The 22,813-nt window shown below is 46.6% G+C and overlaps 1 protein-coding gene across 2 annotated transcripts in view; it reads left to right on the forward strand.

Annotated features, from left to right (window-relative positions):
• The window catches only part of PRSS55 (serine protease 55), a 95,456-nt gene that overhangs the window by 47,399 nt on the left and 25,244 nt on the right, over positions 1-22,813 (forward strand). Inside the window, exons 3-4 of one of the 2 annotated variants that reach the window (XM_073335654.1) lie at positions 2,954-3,070; positions 5,145-5,314. In XM_073335654.1, the coding sequence (XP_073191755.1) occupies positions 2,954-3,049 (96 nt within the window). In that variant the 3' untranslated portion in view covers positions 3,050-3,070; positions 5,145-5,314. Of the gene's footprint in view, positions 1-2,953; positions 3,071-5,144; positions 5,315-22,813 lie in introns of those variants that run through there. The other variant, XM_073335653.1, reaches the window with a different exon arrangement.

The raw sequence follows: 22,813 nt of genomic DNA on the forward strand, positions 1-22,813 counted from the left end.
GTTTTGTACTCATGCTGGTCTGCTAGAACATTGTCACATTGTGCAGTTTGACTAGCACATGGATTGGAAGGGTGGCTTTATTTTTCCTTTCTTGCAGAAAGGTCTTTATGTATTTTTTTTTTTAAAAAGGCTGAAACAAGTGGAAGATGTTTAAAGTCCTGCTATATTTGAAGTTTAAGTAAATTTCCCACTGTGTATTTATATTTTTTCAATCTAAAACAGACCATATAATGTCAGACTATGATGCAGCTGACTGAATAAGGTCCACTGTGTGAAAGGTGTGCTTTGTGGCTGAAGATGTAGAATGGTTAAGGCATGGGGCTCAGGGGAACTGGGCTCAATTTCTGGCTCTGCCACAGATTTCCTGTGTGAGAGCTGGGGGCAGTCATTTTAATCTTTCTGTGCCTCAGTTGAGATAAATACTACTTTATTTAGACAGTGAGCTTCTTAGATCAGGAGTCTTTTACTCTGTTTGCACAGTGCCTAGCACTATGGAGACATGATCTGTGACTACAGTCCCTAAGTGCTACAGAAATACAAATAATACAGCACCTGGCACAATGGGGCCTTGAGCTCAGTTGGGGCTTAACTAATTTATTTTCCTCTTACCAGTGCAGAGAGATTATGTACAGAGTTTCCTGTTATTGGTTAGCCAATATAACCATTTTTTACAATTCAATTGTTTTTTAAAAAGAATGGATTTTTAGCTATTTTTTTAAATTGACTTTTCCCTTGACTCCTTTCCCTGAACTTAGTACTGGGGAGTTAAATAGTATATTTAGAGATGGAGGAGCTAATTAATGTGGTTTCACACCTTTTCCTGCATTAAGCAAAAGAGAATTCTCCCAACTGAACTGTAAGAGGGAGGAAAACTCAGATGAAAGTGTCAGAACATGCTTTGCAAATAAATGTAACGGATAAAACTGAAATCTACAGCTTGATGACCAGTTATCATAGGCATAAAACGAACACCCTCCCCCAACACACTGTACAAATCCTTAATTCAGTTGCCAAAGTGTTAGCAGGTCCAGCATGCTCTTGCACCAACAACCTATGTAAATTAATCCAGTTACAGGCACCAAACCCAGGAATAGCTTGCACTAGCTTTCCCTCTCCTTGCTATAAATGGATTGCATCTGGGTTTCCTTGGTGGTTCTGATAAAAATGGGAAAGAACTATAGTCCCTGGAGAACTTTCTCTGCACTGAAACTGTCAGAGGAAAACTGGCCTAAATAAATAAATAAAAATGGGGAGAGAAGGGTTGATCTGAAAGCTCATTATTTGAATATATTAAAAACCTTTATTGGTCTATCACTGAAAGTGAATGAGGAAATTTAGTTGTAGGTTATGTTGGTTCTGTATTAAAATTCCTAGTATAGTATATTTGATCCTTGGTTACTACTACTGTCTTAGGGTTGGAAAATACAATACAGCCTCATCTACCTAAACTTCAGAATAACCCAGGTTACCTCACAATATCTGTGTGAACCACAATTCAGATGAGTCGGGGGTAGGAAGGCAGTAGACCCTGTCTGTGTGAGATTGTTCCTGAAATACTTGGTGCAGTTCTGGGTGTCTCAGTATCAGAAAGATGCTCATAAACTGAGAAATGATTAAAAGAACTAAATAGTCCCAATTCATCCCTGTAACCCATTTGACAGCAGTGGAGTTGTATCTGGAGTAGATATGGCCAAGATTTAGGGCCAGATTTTTCAAAATTGCTCAGGGCCAAGTTTTTCAAGGGCGCAGCACCAACAACTGGAGAGAAGGCATGATCCTCAAAAGGTGCAACAAGGAGCAAAGGACAATTTAGGCTCAATATCTGGGGACTCTGCCACAGCCTCAAAGACCTCACCGTTAGGAAGAATCTCCAGGAGGAAGTGATAGAAACATCCTCATGTGCATCCTCTAAAACTAGATTGGGCAAAGTGCTGGAGACTGATTGTATTGTAGCAAACCATCCTTCAGTGGACCCTGGGAATGAACTAGGTGACCAAAGAGGACTTTTCCAGATAAAATTATAGGATGCACCTTATTTTACACACTACTATTTCTATCCTGATAATCCCTACAGATTCCAACCAGGGATCCAGGGCCCAGTGTGTTAGGCACTGTATGCACATATAATAACAAGACAGTCCATGCTCCAAATCAAATCTATATTTAAGATGAGACAACAGCCGATGGAAGAAACAAACTGGGGGAAGGAGAAAATAAACAGTGAACCAGTCCTAATTATCTTCCTCAGTAAAAGGAACAGCATACCAGCTGCCTAAGTTGCTAGCTTTTTAGGAAGATTTGACCTGATTCTTTTCAGCAGGTAACTTCTCCTGACACCGGCCTGAGGTCTTCACCCAGTTTAAATTCAGTCCTGACTCAGGAAAACCTCAGGACCTCATCCACTAATGGTATTTAAAACCATGAAGAAAGGGCTAAATTCAGTACTGGTGTACCCCAACGTTGATGTCAATGGCACTGCACTCCTGTAAGTCAACTGCACTTGGCAATGGGAATATGTTCTTTCCGTGATGTGTGCACACCATTCCTTGAATAATGGGCCAAATATTGGCGTTCTTACTCGGGGCGGGGGAAGACTCCCAGTGGGATCATTACTATGGTCTGAAAATTGTGTGTTGGAGGCTACAAAGGCAGATAGTTGTTTCTGAGAGTTTGTCAGTGGCTTTGGACTCAGAATGTGCTCCTACCATTTCTGTGCCATTGACACAAGAACAAGCTGGTGAGGTGGTTTAGGGACAGATCTGATGAAGAGGTGCTTATGGCAAGGGGAATATGTACCCACTTTGTCCCCAGGCCATACTCTGCAAATATTGCCTACTCCCCTTGAACAGACAGACCCACCTGCCATAGGTGAACTGACACTTTTTGCAGCAAATGACTTTATATGCTGAATGTTATCAGGGTTTTGGCTGATTTCATCTTATTTCTTTTCAAGCTGTGTTTCCCTCCGTTTCCTGGCTTCCAAAAATCTTCCCAAGAGGAGCTCCACCTTAGCTACTACAGACTCCCTTCGAGAGAATTGAGTCATTAACCATTGGATCAGCTTGCCAAGGTAGGTGCTGGATTCACTCTACAGTGGAACCCAAAGTCTTTAAGTCAAGATTGGATGGCCATTTAAAATATACACTGTAGCTTGGTTTAGGGATTACTGGGTGAAATTCTCTGGCCTGTGCTAGTCAGGAAGTCAGACTAGAGGATCATAATAGTCCTTTCTTGCTTTAGAATCTATTAGTAGATTTATTTTCGACAGCATCCACAACATGTTAAGCTCTTTCCAACCAGAAAAGAGAGGGTGATCCCTACCCCCAAAGTACTCTCCTCTAAAGACAGACCAACATAGGGGAAGGGGGAGGGCCAAGTGGTCAAGGTGGTGAGTGGCCTTACTATGGGAAGTCAAGAGTAATTATTATTTAAATGGAGTATATAAACTATTGCCAATGACTCCTCAGACTTGTCGTCATTGGTCAACTAGATTCCCATTAGTATCATGGCCTAATTTGGCCTTCAGGAGGGACTCGAATGCAGAGAGTTTGGTGAACTTGTGAATGAGCTGCATGCATAGGGGGTGACAAGGAACAAAACATAAGGATATTTGTGGGGAAAAGCTGACAGAAGGGCCATTAAGGCTGACCTCATTTGTGGAGTGAGGGGTGGGGGATGAAAAGAAACAGGGAAGAATAAGGCAGGAGACACAGTTATGAAAGGTATTGAAGTTGATAAGCTTGAGCCTGATGCATTGGAAGACAGGGAGCCAATGGAGGTAGTCAAAGAAAAGACAACCTGGTCACAGCAAGGAAGATGAGCATAGTGGCAGCCTTTGTATGGATGGGAGTAGAGCGATGAGGAGGCAGTTACAGTAGGCAAGAGGGGAGTCCTGGACAAGAGCTTTCAAAGAAGACTGGAGAGAGAACAGGATTTAGAGATGATGTGAGGGTGACAGAACAGGAATTAGGGATTCAAAAAAACCAGTGATGGAAGGAATGGTGATAAAGAATAAGGCTGTGGGAAGGGATTGGGAGGGAAGACGAGGACTTTAAGTTTGGCTGTGTGAAGTCTGAGTTGATGGCAAAACATTCCAGTAAGAGTCCCACTGATCCTCCTTGTGGCCATGGAAGTTTAATTACAGAGCAGCATATTCCCCCTTCTTGTCAGATAGGAACCTGTGTGGCAAGTTACCTAAATTATCTGGGTTTTGCAGACTAAGACCTGGACTGCACTGGTCAGTGCCAAATGTCTCCTACGCAACTCTGTACTCTGAGGCTGGGTGACTCCAAACCTCAGCCTTCCAACCATGGTCCAAGCTACACTGGAATGTAGAATGAGACATGAATGGGAGACGGGCAGCAGTCTTGCTCCTGAGGCTAGAGTAGAGGTTCGTTAGAAAGGGGAAGTACGCCTGAAATGAGAACTTTGGGTCCCAGACACCCCCGAGTACTGGGAAGCTCCCATCCAGATCAAAAGCCTGCAGAGCCTGTGCTCATGCAGTCACTGACAGCAGTGGTGGGGAGCCGCCATTTTAACAGTCACCTTTTCTCACATCAGCTGAACTCTAGGCCTTCAAAAAAAAAAAAATTGGCAGCCTCTATCTGTCCGAAGTATGAATGAATAGAAACACCAAAGGAAGCACCTGCTGCTGAAGGAAATCCAGGACAACTTTTATTATCCTTTTTCACAGGTCTATTCAGGACTACATTAGGGGTTTCCTCTTTCCTTTTGTGGTACTTCACACTCCTTCACAATGAGAGAACCTATTGTGCTTTTGAGTTATATGCCAGAGAATATAACCGGAGCTTATAAAAGCCCTGGACAACAGAACTTTATTTTTAAACTTTATTCCCCGGTGAATTATTTGCAAAGTGTTGCAATTGTTTGAAGGGTTTTTGGTGGTTTTTTGTTTTCTCCCTGTGTCTCGCTCTCTCTCGGATTGTGCTGGGGAACATGAGGGTGAATCCTGTCCATGCTTTAACAAAAGCTCCCTTTCAATAAATGACCAGAAAAGAAGGTAAGCAGAGCTCCTAAACCACCTCAGCTGTAGGTTACTTTTGACAAATAATCAGCGTGATCTATGCTAATTCAAAGTGCCCTGAAGGAAATAGAAAAAACTCCTATTGTGTATCCTCATATAGGCTTTGCATCCACCTGCTCTGATCCCCACTGAAGTCCATGGCAGTCTTTCCATTTTCAAAGTAACTAGAGCCGCCCAGGTGGGCGAAGAGAGAAACCCAGTGTTCCTCTGCTCAACTGCAGGATTGCGAAGGGCTCATCTGGAGAATGACCCTGAATACACTGGGAGGGCTCTGAGTTTGCTTATCTAATATATGCACGCGCTCTCTCTATTTAAAAAAAAAAAAAAAAAAAAAAACCATGGAGAGCTTATATTTTGACTTGTATTATATCTTAAATATTTGCATCATGGGCCACATTTGGGCCAAAATATTTGTTCTGCCTGGTCATTTACACTGGTGCAAACTAGGTGTCAAACACTCCCCAGTTAGAATGGTAGAATTTGACCCGATTGTGAACAGGTGTGTAATGGGGTGGTCACCTGCTCCTGCCCTTCAGCTCCCAGCCCGCCCTGGGAGAGGGCGCCTGCTGCTAGGGAAAGCAGCAAGCCTCAGCTGACTGGGGAAACAGCTGCAGCCATGCCACAATCGGGGCCCAGCTGGCCTTTATAAGAGGGCAGTGGGCCAGGAGGACACAGTCCCTCTCTAGATGTTGAGAGGGAGGGGCCTGACTGCTGGGAGCTGAGCAGGTTTACATAAAGTGGAGCAGGGCTGGGGAAAGGCCAGAGAAGCTCCAGCCTGAGAAACCCCCAGGCTGCAGGCCTTGATGAAGGCCTAGGAAAAGGGTACTGGGGTTGCAAAGGGCAGCCCAAGGGTAGGCAGAAGCAGTAGATTACCAATTATACTGCAGTCCGCCCAGGGAGCAGGGGCTAGATGGTGACTGGCAGTAGCCAAAGACTGAGGCGAGGTGGGGATAGAAGGTGAGGGGTTCCCCAAGGTGGGGAGACCCAGATCTGTGGGGGTACTGGCCAGGGGGCAGTACCCTGGCGTGAAAGAGGCACCGGGGTCCAGGAGGGACTTGGGGCCCAGCAGCAAGCAGAACACTAGCCTGCAGAGGGCACTCCGGAGGCTGGAAACGCTAATTCCCTGGATGATCAGCAGGAGGCGCCGCAGGGGTGAGTCACCACCCTGCTACAAGGTGTAAATGTCTACACAGGTGCAGTGCAGTGGAGAACCAGGGACATAAACATGCTTTGTGCTTTCTCCCATCCTCCCCCTTAGGCATGGTAGGAGCTCCACATAAACAGCCACAAAGCTACTTCATGGTCCTCCTTCAAATGCTTCCTTAAGTCTCACCTGACATTATGCCTACAAAAATCTTGGCAGCTGTGGGTGCTATGACCACAGCATCTCATGCCAATACGCATTGGCTCATCGTTACTTGCTGCTCCCCTGCCTGGGTTGTTGTATCTTGTCTTATACTTAGACTGCAAGCTCTTCAGGAGAGGGATCATCTGTTCTGGTTTTGTACAGCACCTAGTGCAATGGGGTCCTGATCCAGGATTGGGCTCCTAGGTGCTATCACAATACAAATAATAATTGTGAATAATCACATGGGGCTTCTAGAGATCCCATGCCACTTTTTGCAAGAACAAGTCTGTTAATCCTGGTTAAATAATTCCTATTTAGGTGACTACACTCTGGTTCCTAACTTTCCCTTCCAGTTTCCACTGGACTTGGGGTTCTTCCTCATCTCCTTATTGTGATGTTGCTCCCTACACAGAAAGTCTGAATGGCCTTTATTTTAGATGAAGAGACCAAAACAAGAAAGAAAAGCAGCGTCCCAGCATGCGCACGTGTGTCTGACAGCCCACGCTGAAGTGAAGCACAAGATGGCTGCCTCCCCCTGAAGACGACAGTGTCCTGGCAAATTGCCCTGTACGCACATGCGCGTGCACACAATCAAAACCCCCCAACTCACTTCTTTCCTCAATGTTTTGGGGATGGAAGTGTGTGCTGACAGCTGGGGTTTGTGCAACAAGACTGGAGTGGGTTTTTCTTTTCCCTGCTGGGTTTTTGAAGTGGCTGCCATATTTAGTACCGCTGTTAATAGATAGCAGAGGCACCTAGAGCCCTGGATAGGTGCTCCCTAACATCTTGTACTAATCTAAACTAACAGAGCATAGTTGAATATACACCCTGCTGCTCTACCCTATTTAGAAAAACTATTTCTAGTTAGAAAAACTGGACGTGCACAAGTCCATGGGGCCAGATGCGTTGCATCCAAGAGTGCTAAAGGAATTGGCGGATGTGATTGCAGAGCCATTGGCCATTATCTCTGAAAACTCATGGCGATTGGGGGAAGTCCCGGGAGATTGGAAAAAGGCTAATGTTGTGCCCATCTTTAAAAAAGGGAAGAAGGATGATCCTGGGAACTACAGGCCAGTCAGCCTCGCCTCAGTCCCTGGAAAAATCATGGAGCATGTCCTCAAGGAATCAATTCTGAAGCACTTGACGAGAAGAAAGTGATCAGGAACAGCCAGCATGGATTCACCAAGGGGAAGTCATGCCTGACTAATCTAATTGCCTTCTATGATGAGAGAACTGGTTCTGTGGATGAGGGGAAAGCGGTGGATGTATTGTTTCTCGACTTTAGCAAAGCTTTTGATACAGTCTCCCATAGTATTCTTGTCAGCAAGTTAAAGAAGTATGGGCTGGATGGATGCACTACAAGGTGGGTAGAAAGTTGGCTAAATTGTCGGGCTCAACGGGTAAGTGATCAATGGCTCCATGTCTAGTTGGCAGCCAGTATCTAGCGGAATGCCCCAAGGGTTGGTCCTGGGGCCGGTTTTGTTCAATATCTTCATTAATGATCTGGAGGATGGGGTGGATTGCACCCTCAGCAAGTTTGCAGATGACACTAAACTGGGAGAAGTGGTAGATACGCTGGAGGGTAGGGATAGGATACAGAGGGACCTAGACAAATTGGAGGATTGGACCAAAAGAAATCTGAGGTTCAACAAGGACAAGTGCAGAGTCCTGCACTTAGGACAGAAGAATCCAATGCACCGCTACAGACTAGGGACCGAATGGCTAGGCAGCAGTTCTGCAGAGAAGGACCTAGGGGTGACAGTGGACGAGAAGCTGAATATGAGTCAGCAGTGTGCCCTTGTTGCCAAGAAGGCTAATGGCATTTTGGGGTGTATAAGTAAGGGCATTGCTAGCAGATTGAGGGATGTGATCGTTCCCCTCTATTTGACATTGGTGAGGCCAAATCTGGAGTACTGTGTCCAGTTTTGGGCCCCACACTTCAAGAAGGATGTGGATAAATTGGAGAGAGTCCAGCGAAGGGCAACAAAAAAGATTAGGGGACTGGAACACATGAGTTATGAGGAGAGGCTGAGGGAACTGGGATTGCTTAGTCTACGGAAGAGAAGAATGAGGGAGGATTTGATAGCTGCTTTTAACTACCTGAAAGGTGGATCCAAAGAGGATGGATCTAGACTATTCTCAGTGATAGCAGATGACAGGACAAGGAGTAATGGTCTCAAGTTGCAGTGAGGGAGGTTTAGGTTGGATATTAGGGAAAACTATTTCACTAGGAGGGTGGTGAAGCCCTGGAATGGGTTACCTAGGGAGGTGGTGGAATCTTCATCCTTAGAGGTTTTTAAGGCCAGGCTTGACAAAGCCCTGGCTGGGATGATTTAGTTGGGATTGGTCCTGCTTTGAGCAGGGAGTTGGACCAGATGACCTCCTGAGGTCTCTTCCAACTCTGTTGTTCTATGATTCTACCCAGCGGGGCATTGATGGAGAAACAGCTGCTGTTTTACCCTCCAAGTAAGTGGAAAATATCCACGCAGACAAAGCACAGGAAGGGCCAGTTGTACCTGACAGCTCTACACTGACTTTAACAGAGACATTTTAATATGCAAATTATGATTTATTTGTACTGTGACGGTGTATTGTACGGTGCCCAGAGGCTGCAGTCTGGAATTCCTGCCCCCTTATGCAAGCTTCTGCACAGGCATTTGATGAAAAGGCAGTCCCTGCCCAGGGAGCTTTCACCTTAACTCTACAGTGAAAGACTGCGAGTGGATGTGCCCAAGGGAGAGTGGGAAGCACAAGGTAATAGTGAGATGGTTCTAGTTAGGAAGAGTTAATATTTGGAGAGGAAGGATTGTTCAGTGATTGGTAGGACACTAGCCTGGGACAGAGTCACGAAGGCCCAGATTTTTAAAGAGATGTGGCTGTTGCTGTGCTCAGCATTGCAATGCCTACCTGGTTTAGGAGTCTGTCTATTTTCAAAGGGGATTTAGGTACTTTATCACTGTCAATGGGATTTAGGATCCTAGGTGCCTAAATCTCATTTTGAAATGAGACTTAGGCTCCTAAATCAGTCAGGCATTGCAACTCCAAAGAGGATGCAACATCCAAAGAGGCTGGAGCTCAGCTGTTCTCAGTGGTGGCAGATGACAACAAGGAGCAATGGTCTCAAGTTGCAGTGGGGGAGGTCTAGGTTGGATATTAGGGAAAACTATTTCACTAGGAGGGTGGTGAAGCCCTGGAATGGGTTACCTAGGGAGGTGGTGGAATCTTCATCCTTAGAGGTTTTTAAGGCCAGGCTTGACAAAGCCCTGGCTGGGATGACTTAGTTGGTGTTGATCCTGCTTTGAGCAGGGAGTTGGACCAGATGACCTCCTGAGGTCTCTTCCAACCCTCATATTCTATGAACTCTGAGCCCAGAACAAACTATGGTCCTTTGACAGTCTAGGTCGTAGTCACTCTGCCTCAGTTTCCCATCTGTAAAATGCAGATAACAGCACTCCCCTACCTCAGAGGGGTATTGTGAAGATTAATGCATTTAAAGGTTATGAGGTGCTCAGGTACTACACTAATGAGGGGTATATAAGTACCTCTGATGGATGGTATGGCTTAGTGTAATGGGCAGCAGGCCAGTAGTTTAGCCATTACCAAGTGTTTCGTAAGCAGCGTTTCATGTATGATTATCATTCATTTAGCCTGCACTTACAATTCATGAATGTGCAGAGTGCTGGCGTTTACATGGGTCTAAGTGAGAAGTGATAATACATTGCAAGGGTGTTCCTCGCTCTATCTGCAAGAGGTCACGTTGCAGTGTGACTCCAACAGAGATGACTGACTCCTCGCTGTGCCTTGATGCTTCCTCCACCCAGCTGCTGTCTGGCTTCACGCCTCCTTTTCCATAGTGGGTATGTCTATGCTGCAAAATGAAAACCCTGTGGCAGCAAGTCTCTGAGCCTGGGTCTACAGACTTGAGCTCATGAGACTTGCCCTATGGGGGTAAAAACAGCAGTGCACCTGGTGAGGGGGGTGGGTCTCCGAGCCCGAGCGGGAATGCCTACACGATTTTTAGCCCTGTAGCATGAGCTGTTCAAGCCCAAGTCAGTTGGCCCAGGCCCCAAGACTTGCTGTTGTAGAGCTTTTTATTGCAGGGTAACTGCATCCACTATCCTCCTTGCTCCCAGAGATGTGCTTAGTGTGTGAAGTTTCTCTGCTGGATCTCGCTGAACAGCTCTTCAATCCAGTTTTCGTAGACTGGAACTAGCCTGCAGTTTTCTATCTGGACATGGGCTTGAGCTGAAAACTTTGGATCAGGATAGAGATTTCAAATATTTGAGACTTTGGGTCCAGGGTTTTGGTTTGAGCCCATCTGGGCCTGTCTTTGCCCTTTCCATTATTTCAAGAATGGACACTGGCTTTGTTTTAGAGCATCTCGTAGATACTGAAATGTGTAATGCAGTGTGAACCCTACTGTGGGGAACACAGGAGCGCTCTGCAGCCAGGTGTGTGAAGTTTTAGTCAAAGTGCAGTGAACCTTTCGGTAAGTCTCAGGGAGAGTTGGGGTCAATCTGAAACCAGACCAGTTTTCCTTAGAATAGTGTGGAGCAGGCTGTGCTCAGAGGAGCCTTTAGACTCTCCTGTGCTGTAGAATGGCATCCACGCTCCCTTTGAAGACCACCTTCCCCAGAGGATGTGGGGAAGCTTGCCCTCTGGTTGAAGGCAAAAACTAGAAATCAGAGTATCTTGCTCACTGATTGTATCCCACAGGCACTGGAAGCAAGCCCATGCATCTGTCCTCGCTGCTCTAGAATCTAGTTCAAGGTAGCGAGGAGGTCTGGGACTTGTTGGAACGTGGGGAGATGGTGAAGAGAGATGATGCAATGGCGCTTGAGCCATTCCAGTTAAGAATATGTGTGCTTTCTCCCAAGTTCCCATTTGACAGTGCAAAACCCCCCAAACTCAGAGCAAAATTCAGGAGAGCAAAAGGAGTTGGGAGGGCTTGAAGGCCGTGGGATGGTGGAAGCCTCACAGAGGGCAGAATATGATGGCAGGTGGCTCAGTCATCGCTGAGGGCAGAACCTGACCTGCAGGGATGTTGTTGTGAAGTGTGAGAAGGAAAGGACCCAGCTCAACTCCCAGACCTCATGGTAGAGGCTTATGGGCTGGCAGTTAGGGGGAAAAACAATCTTTTAAACTTATAAACAGAGCACGTTTGCTGTGGAGTAGCTGGGAGTCAATAAACAGGGAGCCCTGTGTTGACCCTCTTCTAGTTGCTTTTCAGAGCAGAGCTACATCTTTCAACAGGTCTCCTCCTGTGGTGAATTCTTCTTGATATTATTTGTTGTGTTACATTCACACCAGGAGGTCCCCTTCAGGGATCAGAGCCCTCTTGTGCTAGGCACTGTGTGCACATGTAATAAAAGGCATCCACAGCTGCAAAGAACTTGCATTAGCAAGGTCAGGGAAGGGGAAAAAATTCCAGTCTCTTCTGTTTTTGCTTCTAAAGTCTAATTCAGATAGAAAAGGTTAATTTGGGGACAGACTGGATGAGTTCAACAGCTGTTGTCTTGAAAGGGCGGGTGGACCATAAATGGCAAGGGAGAGGTTTATTTACAATTTCCCTATTTCATGATTTAATTTTGTCTCACTAAGTTATAACTAGGCTTGGCAGAATTCAATTTTTATATCATTTCAACAGATTATATGGATGTTTGTTTAAGCATTTTTTATTTTTATCTATTTTCAGTTATGCATAATTATGAGTTTCTATTCTTATCCTTTTAAATTTTCATAATTGTGGGAAATTAAGAGGGGTGGGTGGGGTCAGAATTATGTAATGACCATAGATTTTGAGATTCAGAAAGTTAAATCTTAACCAGTAAAACACAAATTGTCCTATCATATGTCAAAATATGCAAAGTAAATTTCCTTAAGTCAAACTCTAAGATCTCAGGCAACATAAGAAAAATGCTGCTAATCTGTAAACTTTAATTATCAATAGAAATATTTTTTGTTGCTTTGTGGCTGTACAGTGAAATTGAAGTGTGTTGACATTTACCAATAAATGTAATCCTTCCAGGCCTACTTATAACTAAGAAGAGAGCTTCAAGCTTGGATCCTACTCCATGCAGTTTCAGTATTATCTGACATTGATTAGTTTTACCTTTGGAAAGTGTGTGTGTGAAGGGGAGAGATTATTGATCTTAAATATTAAATAAACCTTGTGAGACAGTTCATGGTATTCAGTTTGTCAGGGGTTATTTCATGTCTAACGCTCCCCATTGATAGGGCTATTTGCTATTGTGTCGATTACAGCAGATCTTTATCTGTATTGTTTATCATGTGTAGAGCATAGATTGACTGTTTTCATAACAGGAAGCTGCTGGCTGTCTTGCCATATTAAGGAACTCCCATGTGCACAATATTTTCCAAAGCAAAAATCTAAACACACTGCATTGGTTGGGTGACTTCCCTTGACTCAAGTTGCTTTTGTTCCTTGTAAGGCAAAATTCTGTATAGATACACAAACTTGCTACACGTGTGCATGTTGTCTCTTGGCCTAAGATACAGGAAATACAGCTGTCCTCCTGTCAAGTTTAGATACTTCCCAACATCAAAACTAAATATTAACACTTTTTCATAAGCATCCACTGATCTGGGGTGCCTTCCCTTTTGGTTGCCTAACCAGACACACTTATTTTTCAGAGGCATTGAGCTCCCACTGACCTCAGCTGAAGTTGAAGATGCTCATTGTTATAACCTGGCCTAATACCCCACTGTACAGACACCACTTTGTTGCAAGGGGACCCAGTCACTGGGTTCCATGTACTTTCAAGCCAGTTGGGTCAGGGCAGAGTCTAATCATTGTTTCTGACTCTGGGTGTCTAGGGCAAACTGCCAGGCTCAGACCTCTTGTTGGTGCCTTTCCTTGGGACAGGGGATACCACTGCTCTAGTCCCCCAAATCAGTGTCTCAGACCCCCTGGTCATTTGCTCCTGCCCCCCATAGTTCCACCATGACTGCGGGCTGTCTGGGCTAATAATTTAACTCCATCAAGAATAACATAGCAGGAGAGTAAGGAACACAGGCTTAGCATAGGAATTTCTTAACCTAAGAGACTTTAGTCTTAAAAGCCCTTGAGAATTACATATCTCTGAAAACCTCAAAACTCCTGAGACCCACTCTCCTTATATCTGATCTCACCCCTTCTTGTGAGGCTGAGATCTGTTGGCATTGCAGGCCAGATAGAGACCCTCCTTTCTGCTCCCTCCTGCAAGCTGTTATTACAGGCGGTGATAATAGCAACCTGCATGGAACTTGGAGAGAGGAGCAGAGGTTTCAGGAGGGTAGAGTTTTTAGAGGAGGCACCAGGAGCTCAGTCTCTATGCATATGGCTGGAATTCTAGCTGCAGTTGAAGCACCTCTGTAAATACAGGTTTCAGAGTAACAGCCGTGTTAGTCTGTATTCGCAAAAAGAAAAGGAGTACTTGTGGCACCTTAGAGACGAACCAATTTATTTGAGCATGAGCTTGCGTGAGCTACAGCTCACTTCATCGGATGCATGCCATGGAAACTGCAGCAGACTTTATTTATACACAGAGAATATGAAAAAATACCTCCTCCCACCCCACTGTCCTGCTGGTAATAGCTTATCTAAAGTGATCATCAGGTGGGCCATTTCCAGCACAAATCCAGGTTTTCTCACCCTCCACCCCCCCACACAAATTCACTCTCCTGCTGGTGATAGCCCATCCAAAGTGACAACTCTTTACACAATGTGCATGATAATAAAGTTGGGCCATTTCCTGCACAAATCCAGGTTCTCTTACCCCCTCACTCCCCTCCCAAAAACCACACACACAAACTCACTATCCTGCTGGTAATAGCTCATCCAAAGTGACCATTCTCCCTACAATGTGCATAATTAAGGTGGGCCATTTCCAGCACAAATCCAGGTTTTCTCACATCCCCCCCACCCCTATACACACACAAACTCACTCTCCTGCTGGTAATAGCTCATCCAAACTGACCACTCTCCAAGTTTAAATCCAAGTTAAACCAGAACATCTGGGGGGGGGGGGGGTAGGAAAAAACAAGAGGAAATAGGCTACCTTGCATAATGATTTAGCCACTCCCAGTCTCTATTTAAGCCTAAATTAATAGTATCCAATTTGCAAATGAATTCCAATTCAGCAGTTTCTCGCTGGAGTCTGGATTTGAAGTTTTTTTGTTTTAAGATAGCGACCTTCATGTCTGTGATTGCGTGACCAGAGAGATTGAAGTGTTCTCCGACTGGTTTATGAATGTTATAATTCTTGACATCTGATTTGTGTCCATTTATTCTTTTACGTAGAGACTGTCCAGTTTGACCAATGTACATGGCAGAGGGGCATTGCTGGCACATGATGGCATATATCACATTGGTGGATGTGCAGGTGAACGAGTCTCTGATAGTGTGGCTGATGTTATTAGGCCCTGTGATGGTGTCCCCTGAATAGATATGTGGGCACAATTGGCAACGGGCTTTGTTACAAGGATAAGTTCCTGGGTTAGTGGTTCTGTTGTGTGGTGTGTGGTTGTTGGTGAGTATTTGCTTCAGGTTGCGGGGCTGTCTGTAGGCAAGGACTGGCCTGTCTCCCAAGATTTGTGAGAGTGATGGGTCGTCCTTCAGGATAGGTTGTAGATCCTTAATAATGCATTGGAGGGGTTTTAGTTGGGGGCTGAAGGTGACGGCTAGTGGTGTTCTGTTGTTTTCTTTGTTCACCTTCAGCCCCCAACTAAAACCCCTCCAATGCATTATTAAGGACCTACAACCTATCCTAAAGGATGACCCAACACTCTCACAAATCTTGGGAGACAGGCCAGTCCTTGCCTACAGACAGCCCCGCAACCTGAAGCAAACTGCTGAATTGGAATTCATTTGCAAATTGGATACTATTAATTTAGGCTTAAATAGAGACTTGTAGTGGCTAAGTCATTATGCAAGGTAACCTATTTCCTCTTGTTTTTTCCTACACCCCCCCCCCCCAGATGTTCTGGTTTAACTTGGATTTAAACTTGGAGAGTGGTCAGTTTGGATGAGCTATTACCAGCAGGAGAGTGAGTTTGTGTGTGTGTATGGGGGTGGGGGGTGAGAGAACCTGGATTTGTGCTGGAAATGGCCCAACTTGATAATCACTTTAGATAAGCTATTACCAGCAGGACAGTGGGGTGGGAGGAGGTATTTTTTCATGCTTTGTGTGTATATAAAAAGATCTTCTACACTTTCTACAGTATGCATCCGATGAAGTGAGCTGTAGCTCACGAAAGCTCATGCTCAAATAAATTGGTTAGTCTCTAAGGTGCCACAAGTACTCCTTTCCTCTGTAAATAGTTTTCTTAAGAAAGACCAGTCTAGTTTTACAAGCTGTGACAGGGGACCCCTCTGCTCCTGTCTTCCTCTGCACCCACAGACCCTTGGAGACTGTCTGCAATAAACATCATGTGTGGCTTATTTACAGTGTTTCCCCAGTCACCCTTATGGATTTGTGGCATACCATATCTACTCTAACCTATTATTCCTCAGCCATTCAGGCCAAGTATAGGAGAGGGAAAAGATATCGCTCTCTGAGCTGTCTGCTCTGTCTCTCAAAGCCTGCCTCACTCTGGCTCTCTTCCCTCTTCACTGCCTTCCTGTGTCATCTTCTACTCCTGGAGCTAACAGGCTAATTTGTGCTTTAACTCTCCCCAGCCCATTCTAATCTGCTAAATAGGCACAGTTTTGCCAGTCCAATTGACTCTGGGATGATTTAATTGGCGATACAGTGCTGTTGCCCAGCACTCTGTCATACAAGTATGTGTCCTTTCATGTTATTACTCAGCACATGAAACATGGTCATAGTGGGCAGTCTGGTGAGACACACACCAAGGAACAGAGTATGATTAATAAGCAAACAAAAGAACACCTAGAAACAGCAAACAGGCAGCATGGAGGGACTCAGCCCACCAGGAATGCTGGATTTCCAGACAAAATACTCCACACCAGCGTGGAAGCAAGAATTGATTCTGTATACAGAGCTGGCCATCAGGGGCAAGCTAGTAAGAAAAACTTTACCTTTATTTTTTCCATCTGATTGGGGTCGGTGGGTGAGGACAAGAAGTGAGTGAGACACTGTAGCCAAAAATAATGCCTGAAAACTAGAGCAGCTGATACAGGTGTTTGAATATTGTGACCCTAGACAGCATGAGACTCTGGAGAGAGAACAAGTCCCGTCTTCCCCCCCCACCCCCACCCCGTCACCCCAAAATGAATAAAGAGAAGAGGGAATGGATAATTACATTACAGAGCTGAGAACTTTGGCATCCATATGTAACTCTGTAGACAAAGTAGAGGCAGAATCATTTGTGGGACCTGTGCTTTCAGCTTACAGGACAGATCATGGATAGAAACATAACTAAGGCCAGAGAAATGCTCCCAAATAGCAAGGGTAGCTGAACTGTCCAGAGACAGGATCAAAACAATGACAGTCACTAGTGCAGAACAATTACACAGTGTCAAGCTAAAGGAACCCAGGAAGCAGACCAGAGACTGACTGAGAATGCAGGCACCGTGATCCAGTGAATACACTCTGGAAAACAGCAAAGAACCCCCAAATAAAAATGGTTAGTCTATGGGCAGGGGTGCAAGGGATGGGAGAAACAAAACTAATTTATGTCTCAATGCTGCAGCCACCTTAGGAGGAAAAAAGCACAAATACATGCAGTGATGAGGATGCAGAGACTTTCATTGAAGGGGCGGATCCCACGATTCTCAATGTATCCACACTGCAGAAGAAGTCTGCCAGCCATTCATCTGGTCCACAACCTGTTTGATTCCCACTGGATTGTGGAGCCAGCTGCATGTAATCCTAGCAACATTAGGAAGCAGCAGTATTAGACTAGAGAAATGAGGCCAAGTGCTGGTGATGAACAGTAAAATCATTCTGAGACCTGAAACAAGATGTCATTGCCTGGAGTCTATAGTGGACGACAGACAGGAATAGCACCCACTGCCGGGCAGCAGGGCAGTGCAAGCCATGGATTTGATCGCGGTATAGCACCACCATTATCCTCATTGTGAAATAGGAGGGAGAATAGCCATTGTGGGCCCTATCCAGGAGCATTCTAACAGTAACGGACCCCAGCGTGCAGTCCAAGTGGTTACCAAAATGCAGAGTTCCGTTAGCTCTGGTGAAGCCGTTGGAGAAGGAACTGTCCAGCCTGAAACGAAGAGGCATCATCACACCTGTTTGAAACTAGCACAGAGTGATCAGCAGTTTAGTAGTGGTGAGAGAAACTAGTAAACGGAGGATCTGCATTGATCCAAAACCACTTGACGCAGCATGGTAAAGAAGTCACTACTTGTTACCAACAATTGAGGATCTACTACCTGATCTGTCCAGGGCAAAAATATTCATTGCTCGTTCATTGTCAAGAACGGCTTCTAGCATAGCAAGCTAGATGAGCCATCAAGCCACCTTGACAGCCATTGCCACATCTTTTGGCAGGTATAGTAGGGCATTAATGCCTATGGGCATTGGCCTGGCCCCAAGGTTTTCCAGTATTAGCTGACCTGGGAACTAGAGGGACTCCCAGAAACCAAGATTGTAGTTGATGACCTTCTTACTGTAGAAGGAGATGACAACCCATGATGATGATACCCCGCTGAGACAACTCCTAAACAGGGGCTGTGTGTAGAATATTAGGCTGAATGCAGACAAGCTGAGAAGAACTGAAGTTCCCTATATTGGACATCTGTTGACTTCTAAAGGATTCCAGACAGAAACTGAGAGCCATTAAGGAAATGTCAAGACCAAAGGGCTTGACGAGGTCCAATGATTTGGAAGGATGGCCAACTACCCTTCCAGATTTTTGCACCCACCTATCCGAAACTTGTTTACCCTTGAGACAGTTACCACACAAAGATGCAGCCTGGGAATGGGGAGAGATCCAAGAATTGGTGTTTGAAAAAGTACAGAAAATCATAAGCGAGGCACTGGTCCTGAAGTGCAACGCCCCAGTGGAGTAGATAGAGCGATAGTGGGATGCCTCAGGAGGCCTAGGTGCCGCACTGGTGTGAAGCCAGCAGCCCAAAGAATGTGCCAGTAGACCCTGAAAGGGGATGTGCTCAGCTAGAAAGGGAGCTATGGGCCGTGATCTCTGGGGTGGAACATTCCAGCAGCTCTGGGCACAAGGTGGATGTGCAGTCTGAGCACAAGCCATTAGAAAGCATCATGAAGAAGCTGCTGTGTGCACCCAGGTGACTAAAATGCATGATACTGAGACTGCAGCACTTTGATGTGTGGGTCAGGTGCAGCTAGGAAAGTCACTACTGGTGGCAGCTACACCTGTACCGGGCGTACCTCCCAGACACCTTCCACACAGATAGCATGTAGACAGACTACAGTGCCTGTGATGGGAGGCGCCAGGCAATTCCACAAAAGGATGGGGTGCTACAGGAAATAAAACGATTCCTACGCCAGGGTTGGCTAGATCCTAAGAGACAAGTGGAACAGGATGTTTTCCCCCTACTCCCAGGTGAGAAAGGAGCTGTGTGCAAGATGGGATCTTGTTTCAAGGCAGTAATCCCAGCCAATTGGGAGCTGATATTTTGAGATGGATACACCATTCACAGCTGGGGAGAGAGGTCTTGCTGAGACGAGCCAGGGAGGGTATATCTCCTGGCCAGGCATGAAGGCCCAGTTGAGCACCCATGGGACAATGTGAAATTGACAACAGAAGGAGATTCTACAGCCAGCCCCGCCCTGGGAAAAGGCTGCAAACAGACCTGTTAGCTTTTAATGCCAAGAGCTATGTGGTCACAGTAGAGTGCTGCTCCTGTTTCTGGGAGGTGGATTCTCTGGAGGCAGCTAAGGCAAGAACCGGAGGCGCGTTTTGCAAGTGAGGACGTACCTGACGCATCATCGAACACTGCAGCAGAATTCAAACAATTCAGTACCAAATGAGAATTGGAGTAGAAGATGTCTTTCCCCTGGGTACCCACAAAGCAATGGGAAGGCAGAGTGGGCAGTAAAGACAGCCAAGAAACTGATGCCAAAGGCAAAACGGCCACGAAGGGATCCCTACCTGGCAATGTTACACCATCACGATACAATCCTGTAGGGAATAGAGGGTAGCCTAGCACAGGCTAGTGGGTTGGAGAACCAAGACTCTGCTTCCCATGAGGGTAGTCTGCTGCAGCACAACGGAGGAATAATGGAGAGTTGTCAGGCGAATGCCAAGCTAAAAGCAGGCAGCCTGCTACAACAGAAGCGCCAAGGACCTGAGGCCACTACACACAGATGGCCAGGTTGGGGGCTGTCCATCCAGAAGCTGCACAAAGCCACGTCAAATGGCAATGATCCAAGCTGCATGGGACACCGCTGACTCAGGACAGCAGTGGAGAGGAACTGAAGAGACATGTGGAGTAGTGGCAGATGGCTGGCATACCTGAACAGGCAGGGCCAAGGTCAGGACCAGGAGGACTTAGAAAGAGCCTCTGCCATCAGCTGGCCTGATGTAAGAGGGTCAGAAGGAAACAAGGTATATGAGCAACACCGGCTATGTCTGCACAGAAACGAAACACCAGGAACTGGCATGTGCCAGCGAATTCAGGCTTGCGGGGGCAGAAGTAGGGTGGAAGCAAGAGTCCTAACACAAACAAAAAGAAGACTGGTGCAAAGTCCTTCAAGTGTGCTGGTCTGTAAGGTCTGAGGCCACAACTGGCTGGTGGTAAAGGTCATGTTGCGAGGGTGGGCTAGGTACTAGTAACCTGTGGCCCCAGCAAGTCAGCAACTGCTGGCACGAAAGACAATAAAAATTGGTTAAAAGGAAAGCTGTAGCAACCAGCGTGGAATGTGCAGGGAGGAGCACAGATTGTAGGAGGGAAGAGTCTGGAGGGGGGCCATGAACTCAGTTTGAATGCACATGGCTGGAAAGCTAGCACCTCCATAAATAGCTCTCTTAGGAAAGAGCCAGTTTAGTTTTACAAGCATGGATTCCTTTCATGTAATTTACCCAGAATAAGGTACATGGAAAGTGATGATTGGACCCCTGCACAGAGCAGGACCCCTCCAAAATAGGGCCCCATCTCTGGGCCCTGTGCTCAGACTGTGTAGCTGTAGACACCCTTCCCCCCGCCACCGTAACGCTGGCCAAATGGGGAAGAGAGATGCTGGGAGTCAGCGTTCCTGGAGCTCTATTCACCACTATCAATAGGAGTTTCTCATATGCTGGCATCAGGGCTCCATTCTCTGAGGACATGTTGTGCCTCAGTTTCTCCATGTGTAAAACTACTTCCCTACCTCACAGGCTGTTGCAGGAGCATATGAAGGAACAGCAGCTGTGACAGCCCTTCACAGATGTCACATTTGTTCCCCCTCCTGGTTTGCCACCTGGTACAGAAGCAGGGCCAGAGCTATCCCCTCACCTCACGCCCTGTCAGGTGACGTGATGGGTTAACAACTCAGCTGCTGAACTGACAGCACAAATGGTGGGAGTGGGGCTGCCCTTTTGCAGCAGCACCATGGGTAGGGGGTTCTTCAGCTGCCCCTCTCCTTCCCTTGTCCATCCCATGCAGGTGGAGTCAGATCCTAGATCTACTGTATTTGGCTCCCACTGGGTTATTTGCATTGTCACGATGACAGGGCCTGTCTTTTGCTTTGCAGTGTCCCATACAGAGTCTGTACATCGGCATTTGTCATAGAACCAGCAGAGGGAGTCCAATGCACACTTGTTCCTTGAAGTCCGAAGTGCACAACAAATCTGCCAACAGCTAACAATTTCACCGAGCGTGGCTGATGCTTCCCCTATCAATTGTCCAATTGCCCCCAGCTTCCTTCCCAGAACAGCCATGTGTGGGGCAGAGCTAATTGTTCAATTGAAGCCGTTTCAGACAGGATACGAGTCCAGTGCCAGGCGCTGAATTATTTTCCTGCGCAGGGGGATAGTGCATGGGAATTGTCGATAACGTTAACAATACAGCAAAGGAAAAGTGGTATAGATGAAGGACAATTAAACAGCCTTTGAAAGCTCTGGGGACATGTAAAATACCCTCCCACTATTCATGTGTCACCATGTCCAGGTTTCCAAGTACAGAAACATGGGTGTAGTTATCAGCTGACTCTCTGGGCCCGAGACCTTTGGGTCAGATTCTGAATCACATGACACCAGCATAACTCCCTGGCTTTCCGTGGAGGTATTCCTGATTCACACCAGTACAAGTGAGAGGAGAATTGAGCCCTTTGGGGGTTTTGGGAGGGTCTGTTTTTGTTTTGTTTTTTTACAGTAACTTAAAGTTCCTGTTGGCAGGGCAGTCGCTGGCTGTATGACAATGACCGTGCTACTGGCTGAGGTGGAGAGTGTGGGCAGCTGACGAATTAGTGTGTAAACCAAATTCATCACTAACTTTCTCACATCATAATCTATTTTAGCAGGTTCAAAACCCTGCAAACTCCTAGGCTTAGCTGTACTGTCCAAACCCATATGTCAGACCAGCTTCCCTCCTGGGTGCTCCAGCCTTCCTTATTCTTGTGGTCCAATAGCACAGAGGGCCCAGGCAAGGATGGGGCCCTGTTGTGTTGGGTGTTGGACAGACCTGGAGTAAAGACAGTCTCTGCCCTGAAATGCTCAATGCTGGTTAATGACCAGATAAAAGTGATGAATAAAATATGCCAGTGGCAGCATGGGGATTGAGGGTGCTGGGGTTAAGCTGTTGGAATAGGATTTAGGAGCTCTGGGTTCAATTCTTGACTCAGCCAGAGACTCATCTTGGGAAAGTCACTTATTTTTGCTAATGCTTTCTCTCTCCTCCCTTTTGACTTGCCTATTTAGATGTAAGCCCTGGAAGGCAGAGAATGTGTCTAGTTATGTGTCTGTAGGGCAGCTGGCCCAATAGGGCCCTGATCTCTTTTGGGGCCTGTTGGTTAGGGTTGCCAGGTGTCCAGTTTTCAACCGAACACCCAGTCGAAAAGGGGCCCTTCCCAGCCCGGTGAAAATGAGCGAGTGGGTGAGGGAGGGGGGATGCTGTGGATGGGGCAGGATCTCAGAGAAGGGGTGGGGCAAGGGTGTTTGGTTTTGTTCGGTCAGAAAGTTGGCCCTGTCATGGGTGCTGGGTATCAAAGGCCGGGGCAGGCTAAGCCTCTGCTGACCCAGGCTGTGGCCCCGCCCATGTTCTGCCCCCGGATCCCACCTGCCTCCCTCCCTTCCCTGAAGCTAGTGGGGGGCTTAGCTCTAGCCAGTGGCCAGGAGCTCAGGCCCACCAGGGGCTGGGCAACCTGGGCCGGCCTGGCACTGGGGTCAGCAGCTGGGACTGGCGGCCCAACGCTGGGGCTGGTGGCCTGGGGTGGCTAGGGCGCGTGGCCCTGGGCTCCTCTGGCCATGGGGGGATGGAGAAGGGCGGCTCGGGCAAATGGGGCGGGGCTGGAAGGCTAGCCTCCCTGAAGGGGGAGTTTACC

The sequence above is a fragment of the Lepidochelys kempii genome, chromosome 3 (genome assembly GCF_965140265.1).
Source record: "Lepidochelys kempii isolate rLepKem1 chromosome 3, rLepKem1.hap2, whole genome shotgun sequence".
Classification (NCBI taxonomy): domain Eukaryota; kingdom Metazoa; phylum Chordata; order Testudines; family Cheloniidae; genus Lepidochelys; species Lepidochelys kempii.